Here is a 22,640-nt window from a genome sequence, read left to right on the forward strand (position 1 = left end):
TGAGACAGTAGACATGAAACAAAACATTCTTGCCCAACATTTGCAACAAAATTCACATCTACTCACTTAACTCGTTATCTTTTAGCGTCAGAATTAATATTTATATCTCCGACCACTTATCTCTTTATGAGCCTTAGTGCTACCTGAAATCCTTGGACGTAGGGTGTGTGTTCTTTGCTTGATTGTTAAGCCTTTCAAGCTTTATTTAAACTGAGCCAAAGGTTATGCGCTAAGGAAAGAACTACAGGAGGAATACACAAAGGTTGGTTCTCTGTTACTTGAGAGCTGTTTGTAAAATGTTAGGGTATTTGTAGGTATTTACGGCTAAGCAGTAACACCAGGCATCGTCATAGATTCATGCCCTTTACCTTTATTTGAGATATGATCTGAAATGGCTTCAAAAGTCCCTTGAGTAACTGAGAATGCCCCAAAATGAATTCCTCTGTCAAAATGCAGCTGAGATTTTTGAATTCATCATAATATGTGCAAATATGTTTTTTTATCAGATGTTTTACTGAATCATTGGCAAGGCAGTATCTTTTAACATTTTCAAGGGAAAACATTTTTAATTCCCAGCTGCACCAGCTAATCACACAACACAATCCACCGTGTGTGTGTGTGTGTGTGTGTGTGCGTGTGTGCATGCGCACGCCCCCCTGTTATCATACAAATGTTTTTGTATTACTGGAAACTACAGGCAGACAGCAAGACTAAAGGTTCCAGGTGACGTCAAGCCTTTTAGGAAATACACACATCTCTTAAACACACACAGTGTATACAATTCACTTAGAACACACTTTTAGGAATGTCATATCTTGGGTCGGAGTTCGAGAGCTGTTGTTTTGCTTTAAAGGTGCGTCATGTTACCCAACATCATATCTGAGGAATCGCTTACGTTAACACTGTCGCAAACGCTGCTCTAGTTTTGCCTTTTGGGTGGTCAGTCAGCCAGCCAGCCAGTTAATCCACCCTTGCCAAGGTCAAATAGTTGGATGGAGGTCTGGTTACTTACGCCATATCTCTGACAGTGCCTTGTGATTTTGAGGCATTGTGTGATCAGAATCAGGTCTCCCTCGCAGGGTCAGGCTACGCTGGAAATCACAGGGGAGCATCCACTTTCTCTGTCCATATTTGTTAGTCAATCAGCTATTTGCTAACCACCTTGTGAATTCCCGGGGTCAAACGAATACCACAGCCTCACCCAAATTTCACCACAAACATTTGTGTTTTACATCCACTTAAGTTGTAAAAAACAATTATTATTCTACCATCACAAGGTTTCCCATGCATAACAAACATTGCAAAAAGGCAGCAAAATCTTGAAATTGTCATAATGTACTGCATATGTCCATGAAAAGAATAGGATATTGGGATGGGCTGCAATCCTAACGAAAAAAATGTATTCTTGCTCACATTTTATATAACAGTTCATCGTAAGGGAGGCCAAGTGCTAGTGGATCATTGGTGAAAAGGTACAATAACTGTCTGCTTCATTACGACTACAATACATTTTCATGTAATTTAAATGCGAAACTCTAACCATAAAAGGGGAGCAGTGAATATTCCGTATCCATGCTTTACACAAGTTGCATTTCTTATTGAGTCCTTTCCATTCATTAACTATTATGTTTCCTCTTGTTTCAGGATAATAAAATAATAATAATTCTCAGATATAATAATTCTCAGATTTCCATCACCCTTGCTGTGGATATTCATAATTCCTGAGAATGTGTGTGTTTGGTGAACTCCCTGAGCCTTTTTCTAGTGTTTGCAGTGTATATTTTCACAGAAATTACGGGCAGAATCCCATGAATTTAACCAGGGGATGACTAACCACCTGAGCTTTTTACTCGGCACCACCGTCAGGCTAAAGTGTCAGCAATATTCAATAATAATCAGACTTATTGCCAACATTCAAATGTTTTTTGGACCTTTGGAAAAAATCAATGGGCAAAGCCATCTTGACATAAGGTCCACATCAAATGTTGTACACATTAACATTGAAATAAAAGATGTTTTTTCGTCATTTCATGTACGATAAGTGAGCAATCATATCATGTCTTCTAAATCAGCACTTAAAAAAATGGGCAGAATAGATGATTTGATTTTGTTATTTTATTCTTAATTTGGAAATTCCATGCTGCGGGCTGCAAGGAGGTTGGCATCATTCTCCATTTACAATATGGTTCTACCGTAACTAGTACTATTTAGGAGTCTTGGGCGTACAAACACTCCTGTTAAAATAGTTTTCCAAAGGGAAATACTGTGGTTATTAATTTCCTATGACTGTGTTGCACAACCGTTGTTCTCTGCTTTCCAGAGCATAGTCTGCACAGGGATGATGAAGTGGTACCCCGACCCTCAACACATCCATTGCATCCAGTCATGTGAGGTAAGCAGCCAAGCAGTCCTGCATGAAATACATGAGTATGTACAAGTACTTTTCATCCAGACATCGGTCTCACCCAGCTCTTTGAAACTGTTAAATTAGTGAATACCTATTTCAATAATGACTGATTCTGTGTTTGGCCAAAAACTATAAAACTAATTAGATTAATTAATGAATTAAAGGCCAATATTAATATGGGTCCCACCCATGTCTAAAGTCGGCCAAAGTTAATAAAAAACAACCCTTTCTCTTTCACCTCTTCTTTTCTAAAAAAACATATGTTCAAAAACCACTGTCAGATTTCTCTCCCCTTACCATGTCATGTGGTGCTACACCCCACGCCCCCAATCTAACTTGCAGTTACCTAAAATAATCGCCCCTTCACAGAGTTTTTAGTTTGAGTGGTTGTATACATTTGGTGGTTTTCATGATACATCGTTGTCCATTGCTTTCCGTTGAAGATGAAAGTATGTAAGCGTCACTTTGTGACCAAGTTGCTTTGTGAACACAGAGGGCCCAGTTGGTCAAACAACAGGTATCAAACACTGTTTTTTTACAAACATTAGGTGAAAGTTTAACTTTGTACTTACATAATACTTCTAGTATGTGCTCTTATGTGCTTTAAAAGCCTCAAGGTAAGGAGGATCTCTTGTTGGCTTTTACCACATTATTATCAGAGATATTTTATAACATTGAGATAGGCAATACTTAATCCCTAAAACAATTACACCATTTCTGGGCATAACTGTATGAAATGTACTGCCCTAGCCAGACCCTTCCAATAAAATTAAACATGAAGCAAAGCATGCTGTATCCTTGTTGTCATCACTATAAGATACCGGAGCCAGTGTGCAATGTGCTTCACATTTCATGATGACAAATCTCAGGCAGGAATTGATATTCTAACACTTCAAACTTTACAAGAATTCTTTTCCAATCTGTCCAAGGAATCCTTTTTTCCAGGAATCCTGGCAGTGCCAAATGGAGTTATGCCTGCCAAGCCTATAATGGAGTATCTGATAAGGAAAAATAAATTAATCATTGGATTATGTTAGGTTGAGATGAATATTTTAGGGTGACACAAGGTCACAAGGACACAAAGGGAGATGGATATATGTATTTGTTTAGTGATGAGGTAACAGTCAAATGTATGCTTCATATATATGTATTTGCAAGGAAAATAAATTAAAACCTTATTGGAAACAACAGCTGAATACTTTCAGTAATAAAGTTGAACTGTTTTGTATCATTAAGGTATAACTACGTGTGTGACCTATTCCTACCACACACTAGAGGAAAGACTAAAGACTGACACCCTCGCACATCTAAAAGACAATCAACTCACACCTGAAGACAATTAATAATAATAATAATAATAATAATTGATAGGTTTTATATAGCGCTTTATTGCCTAGGCACTCAAATACGCTTTACAGGGTTCCTGGTTCAATTCGTTCACACACAGTCATACCAGTCAGAAGTCTGAGTTTTTCGTCACAGACTAAGATTTTGCAAATACAGGGGATCTTATATTGCAAGATCACAACTAGATTCTTTTTGATATTACCATTATTTCCAATCCTGCTACCGGGGATACAAAGTGATTTCAATCAAATACAAAGTTATTGTTTTGCAGGTAAAATGGACTGGGTGGAGTTTAATCTTAACCAAGTAAAAAACTACTATTTCCAAGGTCAAGAATGAACTTTCACACTTGTAAATTATGTTGTGTTTTGGTGACGATACAACCCTGTACCTACAGTAACCCTGGACCTACAGTATCATCTGGTGCCACCATCAGGCCAAAACTTCCATTGATAGATTACCCTGAATTCACCTTACCTTAGGGTCTTCCCCTCTAGTTCCTTTTTATAGAAACTCCCTGTTACCACTAATAGTTACTGCAAAATGTTTATGTTGTTTGTTCTGTCTGACACCTTTGTATTTGGGGGTATAAAACATGGTGCAGTCTCTATATACCACTGTAGAACGACAACATACTTTTTCATTTGGTCAGATATCGTGAGCTGTATTTTGTAAATGAAAGCTACTTTTATCTGCAATTTAGCGTCCATTTCGGCTCAGTAATATTTCAGCAGTGACGGTAAATCATTGAAAATCCTTAACCCAGATAGTTTTTATTTGGCGTTTGTCTGTTGGGTTCAGAAACGTCTGGAACTACCGATGGAACACATAAACTGTTGATGTCTCACGGTATTAAAATATTCTCCCCACCTGCCAGCACTCCATTTTCCCCTTCCACCTTCCCGTGAATGTTGCTAAGCAAAACAGTTGCTTATAACCCGCTCCTCCATGACAACACTGTAAATTATACCGGACCACATGTGCTGCGTATGCTCTATGCCAGATCTCATCCAGATGCCATTGTATTGCTCCCTCTCGTTCTCTTACTCAGCCTCTCTCTTTCCACTCTTAAAAAAAAACAACTCATAAAACCCGGTTGACAATCGGTGTCAAAGTCAGCTCATACATCCTATCAACAGAGCAGCCCCTTTACAACTGCCAGGCTGACAGACTTTTTTTGTAATGGCTTTATCTATTATTTATTGAGTTACATCCGTTACATAAAACCTGCTGTGTCTCTCTGGAAATGCCCCTAGCATGATTACAATGTCTGCCGGACCAATAATGACAAAGAATGCAATAAGAGTGTGTAAGAGCGAGCAATTAAATGCATTGACTCATGCATCACTTAATGCGAGGCATTTGCAAAAAATATGGTTGGTGGATGCTGTGTTAATCCCCTTGATCACATCATGAAGCACTGTATAGTAGCTGTCCAGTCTAAAACCAGTAACAATACGGTTCCTTTGAGGATTGAGGAAAGTTGTGTTTATAGCACAATAGTTCTGCATGAGACTGGGTATATACACAAACAACATTTCTGATTCTAACCTCTGCCATTCTTCTGACACCTGAAATTGTCCACTGGCTCAGTGTTTGCTTTAGATGTGAGATCAGGCCTGAAATAATTTGAAGGAAGAGAGTACTCGACAATCTATCAACAACGATTGAAATTACAGTTGAGAAAGGTCCAGGACTGAAGTTAATTAATGTATTTCTTTGCTCTGCTTTATTTGTACTAATTTATTCTGAAACACATGCTGTAGTTGTTTTATTGAAGATAAACACAACCAAATCAAATTAAACAAGTGGGTCTCTACAGACTAAAGGCAGCCAGAAGAGTAGGGGTTGTTAGTTCAGACGACAGACAGCCCTAATTGTTGGACAGCAGAATCATTTAGAATAAGTGGAATTAAGGTAGTCCAAATCGAGTACAAACCACAGGACTCTCGACAGAGCAAATCATTCGGGGAGACTAGCTTATCTTTCCACATTGAAATTCAAGACTACCTTGAAATATGGTATTGGAAGCATCCAGAGCTTTTATCCTTTACCAATGAAATTGAGAAAGCTTTTACTTGGCTGTAGCTTGCCTCATTAACTTGCAGGTTTGTTAACTATGTTACTTAGTATGACTGTCGTATGCTCTCTGTACTTTCTGCTATTTACGGACGGCACACATCTTCCAGTGGTTCTGGGGGATGCCCGCTGGGTTCGCAGGCTATTCAGTTATAATGATCTCTACAGCATGTTCTGAGTCACCCTTGAATCTTCCAGTTGGAGTTGCCTGAAATATATTTGCAGGCAGTTACCACTTGGTAACCACTTGGACAATCTACCAACTCTATTCTGAGCGTTCCCAAATACCCAAGGTGTGTTGTGCCGTTTAAGGACTGGTAAAAGTCCAGAACCATCCGCCCATGTTCCTGCTTCTGCAAACGTTGGCTGTTTGAAGCAGCAATTGATGCTGTGTTGAGCACTCTGACTGATTTAGAGTTTAGAACCACCCAATGATGCATGAAGTCATGGCTCTGTAGTCGAATTTTCATACGGTTGGGACATCTGCACGTCTCTATTTCCATTCAACAGAATGGCACAATGGGCTGTTTTCCTTGATATGTTTCAGGAGCTTTACGAATCACTGCTGTTACGAATAACAGCAGAAAAGTTCATATTTTGCTGCATGTATCAAGGAGCTAGCATCCATCAGTATATACATCTAGGTTAATTTGTATAAAATAAAAGCCTTCCAGTGGTCCACAGGTAGAAAGATGGAATGTGCCTTTCCCTGCAACAACTGTGTTAGTCCTTGATTCCGCTGATTGGTAAAGTTCGGTTCGATACAGCTCGGCATGCAATTATTTGCATTTCCACTGTCAAAAGTTTGGAAGGGTGCCAAAATAAGTGAAATGTGCCATCCCAGAAGGGTTGAGATACACACTCTGCGGTCAGTTGATTGAGCGGCAGAATGATGGTGAGCAGCTGTTTGTGTACTGTCTTGGGTTCTTCCTCTTCATTAAATGTATTAGCAGGCTACACTGTGCACCGCTTGTTGTGATGTCATGATAGTCAGGTAGCTGCCGCGACCTGAGCACATATTGTTTATATGGGCTATTCTACGACTCTATATCTGCAGCCTACCAAGTAAAGGTACTCTCGGCAGTCGAAACTCAGATCAGGGTAACCGTTCTGTTCCGTAGCAAACGGAACTGTACTGCTTGGTGGAAACGAGGCATAAGCTGCACATACTCATAGTGGGAGGAGGACACAGGGACATACAGTAGGCCCATTGCTGGAAAACATTCATTAGAAGTGCCTCTACCGTGAATGTTTTTTTTTATTAGTGACCTGGTGACACGTCAGGGTTTAATATGGAAGTGCCAGCAGCAAACATTGGCAATCGTGTTTATGTGCACTTAAGTCATCTGTTTATTCACATATTTTGGCAGTAACATGATTTCTAAAACCTATAAACAGAAAGCTGGTTTCCTATTAAAAGGTTGAGGGATTAAAAGCAACACAGGTCGAGGGCTACATTTTGGAAACCAGACTTTTTGGCCATGTGTACAATTTTTACTTGCATGTCCATGTATAGAAAAAAATAAAGTTTTGCTTTGGCAAGATTTCAATGGGATAAAAGCCTCCACTTGTTGTACCCCACACAATTCAATCCAATGTCTGAACATAACCGGAAAAAAAAAACTACACTGGAATATACAACCATGTAATTATCTGGTTTTCACAACCAGATTATTTAAGGTTAAAAGTTTTCTTTTTAATGATCACCTATTACACAAAAACAACCTTTCTCTTTTTCTCCGCATCCACCTTTCTAAAAACCTGTGTTCAAACCCCCCCCGTCAGATTTCACTCCCATTATGACCTTATAGAGGGAGAAGCCCCTCATTACCAACCTAATTTAGCACATCCTCCACCAGCGCTAAGCACAGATACCCTTGAATCTAAAGCAGTTCAATTCAAAATGGTTAGATGCCGGGTCAATCAGAGCCAACTGAGCTTTTTTGAAGGTGGGGCTTAACGAAACAGGCTCTAATCGGAGCATTTCAGACAGAGGCTGTAAAGAGGAGATTCTACAATGGCACTGTGAAATATATGAAGGTTTTCTTGACAACTACTCCATGAAAACAGAAAAAACCCAGATCACAATTCTAAATCTATAATTGAGCACATTATGTGACCTTTAAGGGGCACTCTCACATGACCAAGCAGGATTCACATTTATCATGCTTTTAATAATCGAACACCTACAATTTTGCTACAATTAAAATATGCTAATCCATGGCTTATGGTAAGTGATAGGAGATAGTATTAGATACGACTGCATACCAACTGCATGTACCCTGTTATTTCCACACTCATATATACACGTTACACACGCCACAGTATATTATATATCTTGCCTAGTTCTCACATTATTATTATTTTTTTATACTTCTGAGCATTTAAAAATAGCCACTGATTCACCAAGTACTATGGCCTATATCCCATAATGCCTGGCACACTATGTTGAAATGTGTTTTACAATCCCAGCCCACACCCAAACTACTACCACCGTCCATACACAAATACACTGACCTCTCTAGAACTCCCCAAACTGGCTTCCCCATTACAGGGAAAACACTTTATGTCACACAGAGAAGAGAAATGGGCAAACCGCACGCTCCCCAAAATGGCGGGCATTGATACAATGTCTGCTATTTGAAGAATGATACAGATTCTTGGCAGGAAGTAAAAAGCAAATATATTCTTCCTTGACATGAGTGTGTCGACTAAAATTCATATCGGTGTTGAATAATGTTCTGATGAAGAGGTTGGCTGCCGCTTATGACATAAATAGTCCATCTTTTAGAATGGGGAATCTCTAGATTATTATTTTGTGCTGTTAGCAATGTGTTAATCTTTTACATAGACTTGAAGGTTGTAACTGTATAATGGCAGTACACAAACCAGTTGACCTTTTTAATTACCCGCGAAGCACAGCCAACTCCAGCTGGGTTAATGCTCTTCATGGCTTTCTATTAGGAGTGAGGTATATGCTGCCTGGAGGGATATGTAAATACTAATTAACCTAAACATGAGCCCTGACCTCAGAACCTAACCTCATGTGGGCAAAGTGTGGGGTCTGCTTATTTTAACGGCCCCTAGCAAGGAAAGACATGTACGCGAAATGGAGATCAAACCCACATTAAAAAGCTCAGCTATGGAAAACATTACGATTAAACCCTTACAAATTGAACTGACAGCAGGCTAAGCAAGTATATATTATGCGTTGCTTCCTCTCGACTATAAACGGTAATTCAAAGATTTACAATACTAGTAGTGATTTGGGTGAGGCATCTTGTGAAATTGCTGTTAAAGTATTTACTCCGAAACAGAACGATTAAATAGATTCATTTATGCCAGTGCAGTTTAGTCGGGAAAGGCAGGGGGATTTGTCAAGTAGGGAGCTCTATGAAGTGTGGAGAAAACTGCAGAAATCTTCTCAGCAGCTGCTCCTCTCCCCCTGCGCAGGTTAGGTAGAACATTAAGTCTTTGAAATGACTCCATCAGGCCATTGGAGAGAGCCAAAAGTATCTTTGGCACACTCTTGCACTTATTTTCATATTGTTGGCACTTCAGGGAAGCCCTGATGGTTTAGTCAAAAACATTAAAAGGCTTTCATCATGATGCGCTTGAGATTCTATGTAAAATTCCGCAAATTTGTTCCTCCAGAAGGACTCCCACACTGGCCAGAGCATCGCAAAAACAGCTCAGTTATGAATAAATATTGCAAGTACATCAAATGACATCTGTCCGTCTATATACCCTAGTTAAAAGACAAAGGGGCGGCTAAATGAGATGTAAAAGTAATCATCTCCCTCTAAATTACAATAAGTGAAACTTTTAACGAATTAAAAAAATATTGCTTTCACTGGTACGCCAAAAGAAACTCTTTTCACTCCTCCTCGTCTGCACAGAGAGAGTGCACAGTAGAGACTCATCTCTACTACTGCAGAAGGTCTCCTGTGTTATCATGCAGTTCAGACATTAAAGGTTCAGTAAGCGGAATGGTCAGTTTAGCTAACTTCCTGTGACTGACTGCAGTTAGCAGTCCCATCGCTCGTCCCCACCTCACCACATTAATGCACTACGGTCTTCAAACAGCGAGTTATCTAGCATCATCTCAGATAAGTAAGTGTGATAAAACATGATAAAAACCATCAAAACAGACATTGGGAAGGATTTTTAACTGCTCTGCCATTGTAGGCACATAAACATTCACCCATCTGTCGCTCTGCGCGTGCACCGGCAGTGAGATGGGTTTCGGGATCCCCGAAAACTTTATTTGCCGATTACATGCAGAGCGGGTGATTGAGAGATCGGCTTTATGAAACGCGCACACTATGTAAGTGATCACTGTATGAATAAAGAGCGATTTAACACTTGTATTAACATAAATAAATCGCTTACTTCACCTTTAAACATATGATGTGCCACTATCCAAAGGACCATAGTCATCAAGCCACAAAGTCAAAACAGCCACATTCACCCGTGACATCACTGTGGATACATCATTGACTCTAACAGACAGGGCCATTCTTTCTGTTATGTTCACTTTGTCCAACAGCTCAAGAAGTCTTTTGTGGTTTGACAGTTTCTTATTGCATATATTTAAACGCACAATGCCTATGTTTAAAGCTATATGGCGTAACTTTTTCATATAAATGAAGGTCTGTTACATTCAAGCCATCGCAAAATGAGTTGACACAAATTTGATTAAGCTTTTGAACTCTACTAAACTATCCCTGTATTTCTCAGTATGGCAGAGTTTATACACTGGGGTCACCCCCGAATACTGGCGCAGGAGCCCAAGAAGCTCCCACAAAAGGTCTCAGTCATTGATTTATGCTTATGCTGAGAAAAAACCTGGAGCAAGCAGGAGGAATACAATCCATACAGTATCACCAACGTTTTACCTCATGTACAGTACATGCGCCGATAGTGCTTTTGTAAGTATTCAGAATTCTCCACCAGAGCGGCAGAAGTTATGCACTTAAACAAATTTAATGTGAAGGATAAATGGAAATTATTGTAATATACTAAGCAAACATTAGCATTAAAACCATTTAAACACAGAACACCAGAATTATAAGCAAATAAATCACGTGATGCTATTTATCATCCGCTCATTATAAACTCATCATGACAAACTCAGACTTGAGTGACTTTTATATAGGAATCCTCAACTGAAGAATGTTTTTTCTATTTTGCTCTTTTCATTGGCTAGTCTGTTTTGTGAGCTTTGTCAGAGCAGCCAATGAGCATGCATCTGACTCTCTTGACATTACTTTGCCCATGTCTTTATTTTCGATTTTTTTGTGTACATTTGCTCCACACAATGGGTCTCATTTATCAACCGTGCGTAGACCAGAAAAGTGGATGTGCGCACATCTCAATGCAAACCTCATCATTTATCAAGACAGGCGTTATTAAAGGTTTAATATTTATACATTTTCGGACAGTTGGTGCGTCTGTTTCTCCTCCACAACTTATGCCCGCACCTCCAGCTGGTGTCGCATTTCAGAGCAGCAACACACTTTTTTAGTTGCAATTTTCAAGTCAGACCACCTTTTCTTCACCTAATGTAAAGAAATTGCGACATAAAATTCTATAGGGTATTTTATATCATTTGATCGATAACACTGATGTAAACCTAAGATACACCAATCAGCGCAGATCGTTTGTTAACACCAACGCTGTTGACCGCAGCAGTTATTTCCTTGCTGCCTTCTGACGTTCTTTTAATGCTCCGAAATGAAACCTTTTTTTTGATCTACTTTCGCTGTTATGCTGTCAATTTCTGCTTCAGAGAAGTTCCTCTTCTTTGCCGTAATGCGCATATTCACGTCGTAAAACCTATGGGCGAGGCCTCTAAACTAAGAAAATATAATATATTTATCAATGCTGGTCTGGCGTACACCGAGATTGGCGAGGTACGACTGTTTGATAAATCCTACGCGATACCTGGCGTAGGGTGATATTTGCGCTAGGATCTGCACCAGTTTCCACGCAAGTTTGATAAATGTGGCCCAATGTAATTGAATGACAATATCGGCTGCTTACTGAAAATCTGCTTTCTGGAAAGATGCTGAGCCATTGTATTGTACTTTTGGCCTTCTCGGGCCTCCATCCAACATGAGGTAAACTTATCATTTCAAGGAGAACATAACAAACACTGCTTCTTGTTTGTGACTTGTGTCTATAGCCTTTTGGAGGGGACGGCTGGTGTGACACCATCAATAACCGGGCCTACTGCCAGTACGACGGAGGAGACTGCTGCCCATCCACACTCTCCACCAGAAAGGTATACAAACAATTCTCCAGCTCTACACCTCTACCGTCTGCAATATTTACACAGGAAAGAGAAAGTGATTTTTACCACTTTTGGACCATCTGGTTTCGGTTGAATTATACAAATATTTTGGGAAGGTATCCTTTTAACAGATATAATATAACTTACCATTTCTGTCCACTTTGTTTATAAGGTGGCAAAGTGTTGCTTGGCTCGCTTTTCGGCCTCACATCTTGCAATCAAGATGGAGCTTAGAAAGGCGAAGCTGGAATCCAAAGCCAGATTCTTCCTGTTTACAGTAGTAGAAATCCGTCTCTTTTGGCACGAGCACTTTGCCACTTCTACGCAGGAGACTTCCACTAAGCAAACAAACATGGATCCCTGCTACTTTCCCCCCTCTCTCTCTCTCTCTCTCGTTAACGACTGCGCCTATTCAGTCTCCCTCGTCTGCGCTTAAAACAACACGGTAGGCTTGTGCCCTCCAGCTTTTCCACTCAAATGGTAAATAAGCAGGTTTGCTGCTATACACTTTCTCACCTCTCATATTGAGACATGGCTCACCTGGCAGGGTTCAAGACGTAAGGCAACACTCAGCCGTGGACACATTACACTGTGTGCACAATTATTAGGCATGTTGTATTTTTGAGGATTCATTTTATTATTGAACAACTACAGTGCTCTTGGTCAATCCAAAATGTTAAAGAACCTAAACCTGAATGTTTACGAAAGTAAAAGTGAGGTTTTGTCTTTCTTACGAGACTATATATACAGGTATATGTGCACAATTATTAGGCAACTATTAGTGTGCAGAATTATTATGCAACGTAATGAAAAAACTAACATTTTCCCATCTCACTTTGTTTATTTTCATCCGTTAAAGTGAGAATAATAAAACAACTCACAATTTACAAATAAATATTTCTGACATGTCAACAACAACAAAAATCAGTGACCAATATAGCCACCCTTCTTTTCAATAACTGTCACAAGCCTTCCATTCATGGAGTCTGTCAGTTTCTTGATCTGTTGACGATCAACTTTTTGTGCAGCAGCAACCACAGCCTCCCAGACACTGTTCCGAGAGGTGTACTGATTTCCTTAACTGTAAATATCCCGTTTAAGCAGGGCCCACAGGTTCTCAATAGGGTTTAGGTCAGGTGAGGAAGGGGGTCATGTCATTATTTTTTCATCCTTAAGGCCTTTACTGGCTAGCCATGCAGTTGAGTATTTCAATGCATGTGATGGAGCATTGTACTGCATAATAATCATGGTCTTCTTGAAAGATGCAGACTTTTCCCTGTACCACTGCTTGAAGAAAGTGTCTTCTAAAAACCGGCAGTATGTTTGGGAGTTGATTTTGAGGCCATCTTCAACCCGAAAAGGTCCAACTAGCTCATCTTTAATAATACCAGCCCATACTAGTACCCCACCTCCACCTTGCTGGCGTCTGAGTCGAAGTGGAGCTCTGTGGCCGTTACTGATCCAGCCACGGGCCCATCCATCTGGTCCATCAAGAGTCACTCTCATCTCATCAGTCCATAAAACCTTTGAAAAATCTGTCTTCAGATATTTCTTGACCCAGTCTTGACGTTTCGACTTGTGTGTTTTGTTCAGTGGTGGTTGGGTTTCAGCCTTCCTTACCTTGTCTCTAAGCACTGAACACCTTGTACTTCTGAGCACTCCGGGTAGGTTGCAGTTCTGGAATATGGCAGCACTGGAGGATAATGGGTTCATGGTAGCTTCATGTTTGATTCTTCTCAAATCTTTGGCAGTTAATTTGCGTCTTTTTTTCTCAATACGTTTCTTGCGACCTTGTTGGCTATTTGCAACAAAACGTTTGATGGTTCTGTGGTCACGCCCCAATATCTTAGCATTTCAAGAGTGCTGCATCCCTCTGAAATACTTTTTATAATTTTTGACTTTTCAGAGTCCGTTAAATCTCTCTTTTTGCCCATTTTGCCTGAGGAAGAGAAGCTACCTAATAATTATGCACACCTTGATATAGAGTGTTGATCTCCTTAGGCCACACCTCCTGGTATGCTTGAATCCAATAAGCACTCAAGTTTATACAGCTTGAAGTTGGAAAATATGCATCAAAATTATGATATGGCCAAAATACTCACTTGCCTAATAATTGTGCACACAGTGTATATCAGATCTTCTATTACAGTATAACACTTTAAGCTGTCTAGACTGAAAAACCCACTGTATTATTTTGGTGGTGTTCCCAAAAACACATTTGAGGTCACATATTATGCAAAATGCACTTTTTCACATTTTCTGAACATTAAAATGGCTCCCTGGTGTGACTAGAGATTGCCAAACTATGCGAAAAAAAACACCCTCTCTTCAACACCTCCACCTTCTACAAAACCTGTGTTAAAAACCTCAAGTCAGATTTGTCTCCCCTTATGATGTCATAAGGGGAAAAAAAACACGTTTTACCACCACTACCAACCTAACTTAGCACTACCTCCACCTGTGATGAGCACACCCCCAGATCCCACTGAATCTAACTGGCAGTAAGATTTAAACTGACAGTTAGTTTCAGGGCCAATCAGAGCAGACGGGGCTTTTTGGAAGGCTTAAAGAAACAGGCTTTTAAAACGTAGCGTTTCAGACATAGGCGGAAAAGAGAAGATTCAGCGAAGGCTCTGTGATCTATAAAGAGTTTACGACATGAAAGAAGTTTGTCGTAGAACCCAAATGACTGTTTTGAACCTGAACATTAACATAATGAGACGTTTTTGTTTCGCGTCTCTACAAAGTTGATTGCATTGAATCTAATCAGTTCGAGGAAATATGTTGGATATCTTTGTGTTTATCCATCCTAAAAATACTCTCTGGTCATAGCTCTTTCGTGCTCGCTACAGGATGCAACTACGTCACATAACGCTAATTGCTCTAAATGATTGCTGTATATATTGGGTGGCTAAGGGGAATGGTATGAATAATAATGAGCTGGCCCGGGGCCGTCCAGTGGTGGAAACCAGGCCACTCATTTCCCCAATATACTTTTACATAAACACATCTTCTTCTTTCTTTAAATATTTGTATGTGCTTTTCATGAGAACTTCTCTCCCAAGTGGACATTTGGAAAGTCACCCTCCCTCCGTACCCTTTTCTGTACCCTATTTGGCTACCGTACAGCACAACACCTTGAGTGCGCCATTCCTATTAAGTGCTATGGACTACAAGTCGGCTGTCTCCTACATGTCCGCGGCACGCCATGACTCACCGGCATCTCTCCTTCCTGAACGGAGAAGGGGAGTTCAGCGGGTGTGTAAGCTGCCATCCTAATAAATGAGCTGCCAGGCTGCCACTAACTGCTCTTTTACAGGGGAGGGGTGGAGGGTAGAGGGTACGGGGGCAGGAGCAGCGAAGGTGTCTGACGTTCGGCGGTTTTGCCTGGCCCACTGTAAAGCAGCAGCAGCCCAGGCGAGCGGGGGTTCGCTCTGAGGAAGTGAACTAAACCGCGGAGAGAGTCAGCATCCTGGACTGCCACCGCGGTCTCCAGCACAGCCGCGGAGCAGAGTGTGGGGGGGTTTGTTTACAGAACTCTCTGTGTGCTGTGCAGGTGCAGGAAATGACAGGTTTTTTAACACAGCAAATTCGCCCACATCATATATTTTCTCAGCTGCCGAACAATAAAATAAATTGGGACATTTCTGATATTTTATCGTGCCCAATTTCGCTTTATTTTTTAAAAACTCATCAGGGGCGACGCCGAATATTCGACGATTGGATCGAAGGAGCACGATTCGACTGACGACCTCACAGTCGAATAGTTGTACATTTTGGTAATGAAAGAAGGATCATGTCATTCCGCCTACTGCGGTGTAAATATCAGCCCATTATACTGTAGATTTGAGAATAAGTATTTAAAACTTTTTTTATTCATTCTCCTTAGTGTGCTTTATTGGTATATATAGGATAAGTTGCAATAAAATGTATTCTTGTGCAAAGTCAAGAAGACAAACTGTAATTGGGTGTTTCAGCCCCTCTGTATGGTTAAGTAAAAATGGATGCCGATGCCCCAAACGAGAATATAGATCAATGAGCAGTAAGAATGAAAAAAACATGACTTGAAGATTAGTCGACTATAGGCTAGATTCGACCGACCTGATTCGACTATGTTAATTCTTAGTCGGGTACACCAACTCTTTTAAACACTCAAAAAGATGAGGTTGGGGTGAGGTTTTTTTTTAAACCTATTTCTGCAGCCACTTCACACATTCTCAAGCATCTGCCAGCATCTGAGTCAGGCGCATCTGAGCTATATCAAATATTTGAGACAATATTCATATCTATTTGTCTGGGATAGGTCAGCGAAAGCCAGCAGCCTGTCTTTTTTATGGAGCCCCGTCAGTACTGGTTTGATTAATAGAGTATTTACAGCGATGACAAGAGAGGGAGGGATACCTGAGAGATGATTCAGGTGGGATTCAGCTAAAAAGATCCGCACTGACACACACCATCTTGGAAACACACAATGTTCCTTAGAGTTGTACATTGGAATTCTTTGTTGCGGTCGGACAAAGGGGCCAAGGTAGTAAAAGCAGAACAGAAGGGAGAAAATCAGGATTTTTTTTTTGATTCCATCACTTGGGAACCTCTTGCTTGTCATATTGTATTCATGAACGTGTTGCAAGTAAACAGCAAGGTGGTAACTAATACAAACACTCTGAAACAGCCAAAGAGCCTTGGCCTTTTGTTTCTGTATATGAGGCAAAAAAACACAAGGCCATTCTTTCCACCCAAAAAGGCTGTTAGACTGCATCAAAGGTGGGAGCATTTGCTTGGCCTGTTCTGCGCCTACCTCAATGAATCTAGATGTAGCTGTTAAGGAAACATTTAATGGCCGGGCCAATTCGTCTTAAATGGTGCCGCCGGCATTTGAAGTGAAGCTCGGGCCATATCTGCAGCTCGTTGAGAGGCCCTCACCAAAACTATTGCCCTGCCATCAACCCCGTCTCCCTCCAAGACAGAGTGCAATCAGCAGTGGAGGCGAAAGCCCTGCTATACCTCCCACTCTCCTTCTCGCCGTCATCCTTATTTTTCTTTTTCTCTCTTCCTCCCCTGCTCTCCTTTCTTCCCTCTCCCTCTTCCTTTTCTCTCTCAATCTTCCCTCTCACTCCTTCTCTCCAGGAGCGAGTGTTTACATTTCTTGCAACAGACTTTCTTCGCAGGGCACCAGAGTTTATTTTGCAACCTGTGGTGATGGCTCGCTTCCTAGACAAGAGCTGGCAGCGTCTTCTTGTTGATTCTTAACATGTGTTCATCCGTTCACCTCCACGGCGGTTGCGTTCCTCCCCTCCTTGCTCTCTCTCTCTCTCTCTCTCCCCTGAAGACCCTCAAGGTTTCTCGCCATTCAAAGGCCAGGCTGAACCATTTGACATCATGCACTTTATCGGCCTCCAGGGGGCCGTTGGAGTCCGCTTTGAAAACTGTGAGGAAATACAACAAGTCTACTAAGAGCACGCTCGGGTTACACACAGCGGCACTTTACACTTTCAGCTTTAACACAATGCTGGTGAAGTTAAGGGACAGGGACCCCGGTCACTATAGCTGCTGCTGCTGCTGCTGCTGGGTTCAGTTCAAGTGAATGTATTCTTTATTGCCTGTTTTTGCCATTTAAAGTCGTGCTCTTTTGCTACAGTTGAAATGTAACAGCCCTATTGGGAAGCCTCCTCAACTTGTGCATTTTTCAGTGACTCCGCTTTTTTACTGAAAAGTCCTGATGTAATATTTCCTTTTACCCTGCTGCTTCAAATCCTTCTCTTCTCTACGTTCCCACCTTGTTACTGGAATAGACCAGAATACAGTATTTATAGAATATTAAGACCATCTCGGAGAGCCTTTAACAGGGAAAGCAACCAAATGGAATGTCTGTTTTGAAATGACATCTGCATTTGACGAGCCTGAAGAAAATCACATTGTGTGTGTGGGTGTGTTTTTAGTTTGAATCCGGCCACAGATTTGAAAGATGCATAGCGGCATTTGGGGAAAAGGCGCTTGAATGCTGTTCTTGTTTACTGACAGGTCATCCAGTTTGGGGCGGACTGCAACCAGGACGAGTGCACTTGCCGTGATCCGGAGGCCGAGGAGAATAAGAGCAAAGCCAAGCACTTAGACGGAGGAATGCAGTGAGATGGAGCGATGAAAGAGGCAACTAAAAAACCACAGACTATACACCACAACAAACAAACAAAAAATTCAATTTGGACCTTTGTGATGCAAAATGATGCTATTGAAGTCAGACTTCATGAAATAAAAAAGTCCGACTTTTATTTGATCAAAAAAAAAAAAAAAAGCATCACATGAGAGTCCTGATGGTTCATAATGATATTGTTCCAATGATCCCTTCCTTCACAAAATCCAGCCAGACGTCCACACACACACGCCAATATTGTATATTGTTTTATTTTCCCCCGTTAACAAGTCATGGCTTTATCTTCACTGCTGGATTTTGTGTAAACACAGAAAATCATATTTCAAGAAAAGAAAAAAAAAACTTGGAGCCTGACTGAGAAAAACACTGAGGTCCAGTTTATCCACTGCTGTACAAATCAAGTCATCGTAATTGGATCAAATCACTTTTGTAAATGGATTCAAGTACTTTTCTGGCCTTTTTTTTATAGCTTTTGGGATAAAGGGAAAAAACCAAAAGAACTGGCTGTGCCTGAGAACTATTCAGCACATGCACAGACCTTAAGAGTAAGGGCTAATGCTACTACCTGTGTTTCCGTGGCATCATTAAAGCAACATATTTAAATCATACTGAAGCCAAAAACAGGATTTTGTTTTTTGAAAGCTCACTTGTTTTGAACGGCAATTTAAGTTTTTGATTTGGCAAAACCAAATGAGGACGGATGGCTTTGCAGAACAAATCCTCCCAAACACCAACATTTGTTCTTCATCTTCGTCATTGTGCATCGGATCCTTCTACAAACACTTCCGACTGACATGAATAGCTTGTTAGGAATGTAGAAAGGATACACTATCTGTAAAGACTAACATGTATAGACTAATATATTTGAACCACCTAACATATCTTCTACTAGATGACGTATTAGTCGCACAAGTCAACACTCTATTTATATCAAATCCTGTAATAATAACATTTATCTGTACTGTAGCACTTGCACGAGGCTTCCCAAAAGTCTATTTTCTATCATTCACACTAAAAAAAATCTCTCAAATATTTATTATTATAAGATAATTAGAGCTACAATTGGAAAGTCATTACCATCAAATATTGACTTTACAATGTGAACACTATTATCTCAGGAATATTGTTTTAAAACATAATTTCCACTACATCAAAGGTGCATTTAAAATGCTTTCTAATGAAAAAAAAAACAACACTTTTTGGGAAGCTTGGGCATAGTTTATGCTCAACACGGACATCACAATTCTCCTGCTTGCATGTGTGTATGCCAAAAAGGTTCTGCTATCCATTAGCCAGAAATGTACCCCCGTCCAAATGTTGTACCTATAAAAGTGTAATCATGTTCTTGTGATATTTTACAGTTCTTTATACTCTATATGAAATAAATAGCAACTTTAAATTGACCCTAAAATGTGTCTTTTGTGTGGATTTCTTTGCATGTATACAAACTTAACAAGAACTATGTGTCATAATAAATGAGCTGACCCATTCACACACAAAATAAACAAGTTCCTCAGCTTCCAGCTTCCAGTCTGACTCGGTATAGAGAATGTCAGGACACCCTTTTCTTTAACCTTTTTAACTCACAAAAAAAACACATGATGCGACTAATCAGATTGATTTCAGATCTGTAACTGCATAAAGGGCAAACACTACTGGGTAAAACTTTAAAGTAAGGGTACATAAATAACTTAGTTAATGCTTAAAAAACATTAACAAAACACTAATTAACTGTTAATAACTGCTTAGTAAGTGCTTAATAAGCATTCACTAAGTTAAGCATTCGATAACTAAGTGTGGTTAATTTCTAACAAAGCATTAACTAACCGTTAATAACTAAGCATCAACAGTTAACTTACCATTAATAGCATGAACTAAGCATTAAATAACCATTCATTAATGTTCCCTTATTCTAAAGTGTTACCCACTACGGTAATACTTCAAATCTATAATAGTTCTTGTGGACTTGTGAAGCACCATCACTCACAGCCCAGATACTGTTCCTACTCAAGTATTGGTCCGGATGGCCCGCAGTGTTCCTATGCGAGTTCCTACAATGGGATCTGACTTGGACCTTTTGGAAGGATTCACAGATGAAGTCTGAATCACATCTTTGATTTTATGCATCATAGATTGGATACCAGGTGTATCTTCTGAATACATCTCTCTGCTTTTTTAATTTGTGAGGACCTGTGAGTTGAGATCATTTAATCACAGTGAAATACTGCAGTACTTAAAGGTGAGGTCAGCACTTCTGGAGAACGCTCAATGTCATAATAACTTTTTGACAAAATCAGTGAATATATCCTCACCATCTGCTACCTTATATGAGTTTGCGCTGAGAAAAAACCCCGGCGTTATACACCACCTAGGCTCTGTAAACGGGTATGTTAACAAAGGGGGGCCATTGCTAGCAATATGACTGTTTATTGAGCCTAGGCGCAGACGCAGTAGTCGATTGTGAGGAGATATTCACTGATTTTGACAAAAAAAGGATTTTGACGTTTGGCTGTCAGTCAAACTCCTCGCTATGGCAACACACACAACCAAAGACCCCTGCTACATGTTATTTTACCCGAAGAGAAGCCTCATTAGTCAGACTCATTACTACTCAGTAGGGGTCAGACCAGACCATCGTCATGGCTGCGTGCGTGCCAAGAATCAGCACTTTTGAATTCAAACTTTTCTCATCATAAAAAGGAAGAACACGTACTGCTGGATGTAAGTCCTGCTCATTGAAGGTCCCTGTCAGCCTACACCACAATATCAAACTTTGTTCGTTATTTGAAGACTCATTCGGGTCAGTAAGTGTCTGCCACGAAGGCTGATGATGTTCGCTAACATAACTAATGTTATAATAATGTTCAATGTTCAAAGTATTTTTATCATCTCAGAGGGGCAATTTGACAGTGAATATGCAAAAATACAAAAAAAATTGGCCAATAATATCAGTATTATTAGATGGGCATAAGAGTATGGAAAACTTTATAGTGTACACAAATTAGAAAATATTTCTTCTGAAATCTTTTATGATCCGTCACATACATTCAGAAAACTCAGCCACTTTTCACAATATATTCTTTATTGTTCTTTGAATTAGCAAAGATCCAAGTGTAAAAGGTACGTTTATGATAGACACATACAGTATAGACAGAGTATCATGCAGATAGAAGGTGGTTAGTTCACATTTCTCTCAAAGGTCACACGGTCTCCCTCTTGCCACCATATTCATTTTATGTTCAATTCCACTTAATGTCAGTAGTTTGTCATTTCACCAATCAGCCATTTTGTAGTGGATGACCACCAAATAAAGTCAAACCTCTGCTCTCCATGTCAGAACTGCAATCAGTGGATTCATCCAACTGCTATAAGCTACACAGCAGATATGACAGAACAGTATTAGATCCACTAAAGCACACATCATTTTGTAAAATATCAATCGTTGCACATTATTATACAGAAGGAAAACACTGTTATGTAATGCATTTATGAAATATTGTGCTGCCTATATAAAATCTAAGTGTTCATTTTAGTATTCACATATGGGGTTTGTTAAAAAGCAACAGCTAATGTACATTTTGCTTTCTTTTGACATAGAACTCCAACATGGCCACTGCACTGCAAACTGAGGTCAGAGAAAAGCTTAAACTTAATCATGGTTAGTAGTACAAAGCATTAGGTGGAAATGTCCAAAAAGTATTTGAAATGTACTGTACACTTACTAAATTGCATGATGATTAAACATAGAGAGAAGCAATTGAAAACAGACACTGTAACACTGACACCGTTCATTTTGCAGTTTCAATACAGAATTGTCACTTTGAACAGCGTTCATTGGTTAGATCGGGAAGGACCTGACGACTGTATAAAAGCTAAAGGAAAATACGGTTGAATGGTTTGGCAGGTGTAAGTTGCCAAATATAGGCAAAAAACAACAACAACAAAAACAATGTGCATACTTGCTCCGTGATGTCCGTTATTTTTAAAATGTATATCTAAATTTGTTATTTAGTAAATCCCATTTATAACCGTTTAAATTGATTTTCCAATGAACCTTTATTTAACCAGGAATATTCCCTTTGATATTTTAAAATCTCTTTTTCAAGGGATTGCTGGCTATACATTGTTATAAATGCAAAGTATCAGCACTACATTCAGCAGGGTATATCGCTACATTATGATGCTATTTACAAGGTTTGTTCTAAATGTCTATAGGCCTACAGCTAAAATAACTCGCAGCAGACCACTCTTTCCCATCTTCCGTTTACCTTCTAAAACCTCTTAACAGCTACCTCACCTTTCTCTCACAAACATGGATAACTCAAATCCTGGTTTTTTTCCAGGTGTCATGACATTGCCTT

General features: G+C 39.9%; 1 protein-coding gene across 1 annotated transcript in view; it reads left to right on the forward strand.

Moving 5' to 3' along the window:
- Nucleotides 1-19,678, forward strand: part of pappa2 (pappalysin 2) — an 84,213-nt gene extending 64,535 nt beyond the window's left edge. Inside the window, exons 25-27 of the mRNA XM_080034504.1 lie at nucleotides 2,321-2,392; nucleotides 12,021-12,119; nucleotides 18,150-19,678. Of these exons, the coding sequence (XP_079890630.1) occupies nucleotides 2,321-2,392; nucleotides 12,021-12,119; nucleotides 18,150-18,257 (279 nt within the window). The 3' untranslated portion in view covers nucleotides 18,258-19,678. The remainder of the gene's footprint in view (nucleotides 1-2,320; nucleotides 2,393-12,020; nucleotides 12,120-18,149) is intronic.
- The last annotated feature ends 2,962 nt before the right edge of the window (nucleotides 19,679-22,640 follow it).

The sequence above is a fragment of the Ammodytes marinus genome (assembly GCF_949987685.1).
Source record: "Ammodytes marinus genome assembly, chromosome: 9".
Classification (NCBI taxonomy): Eukaryota; Metazoa; Chordata; class Actinopteri; order Uranoscopiformes; family Ammodytidae; genus Ammodytes; species Ammodytes marinus.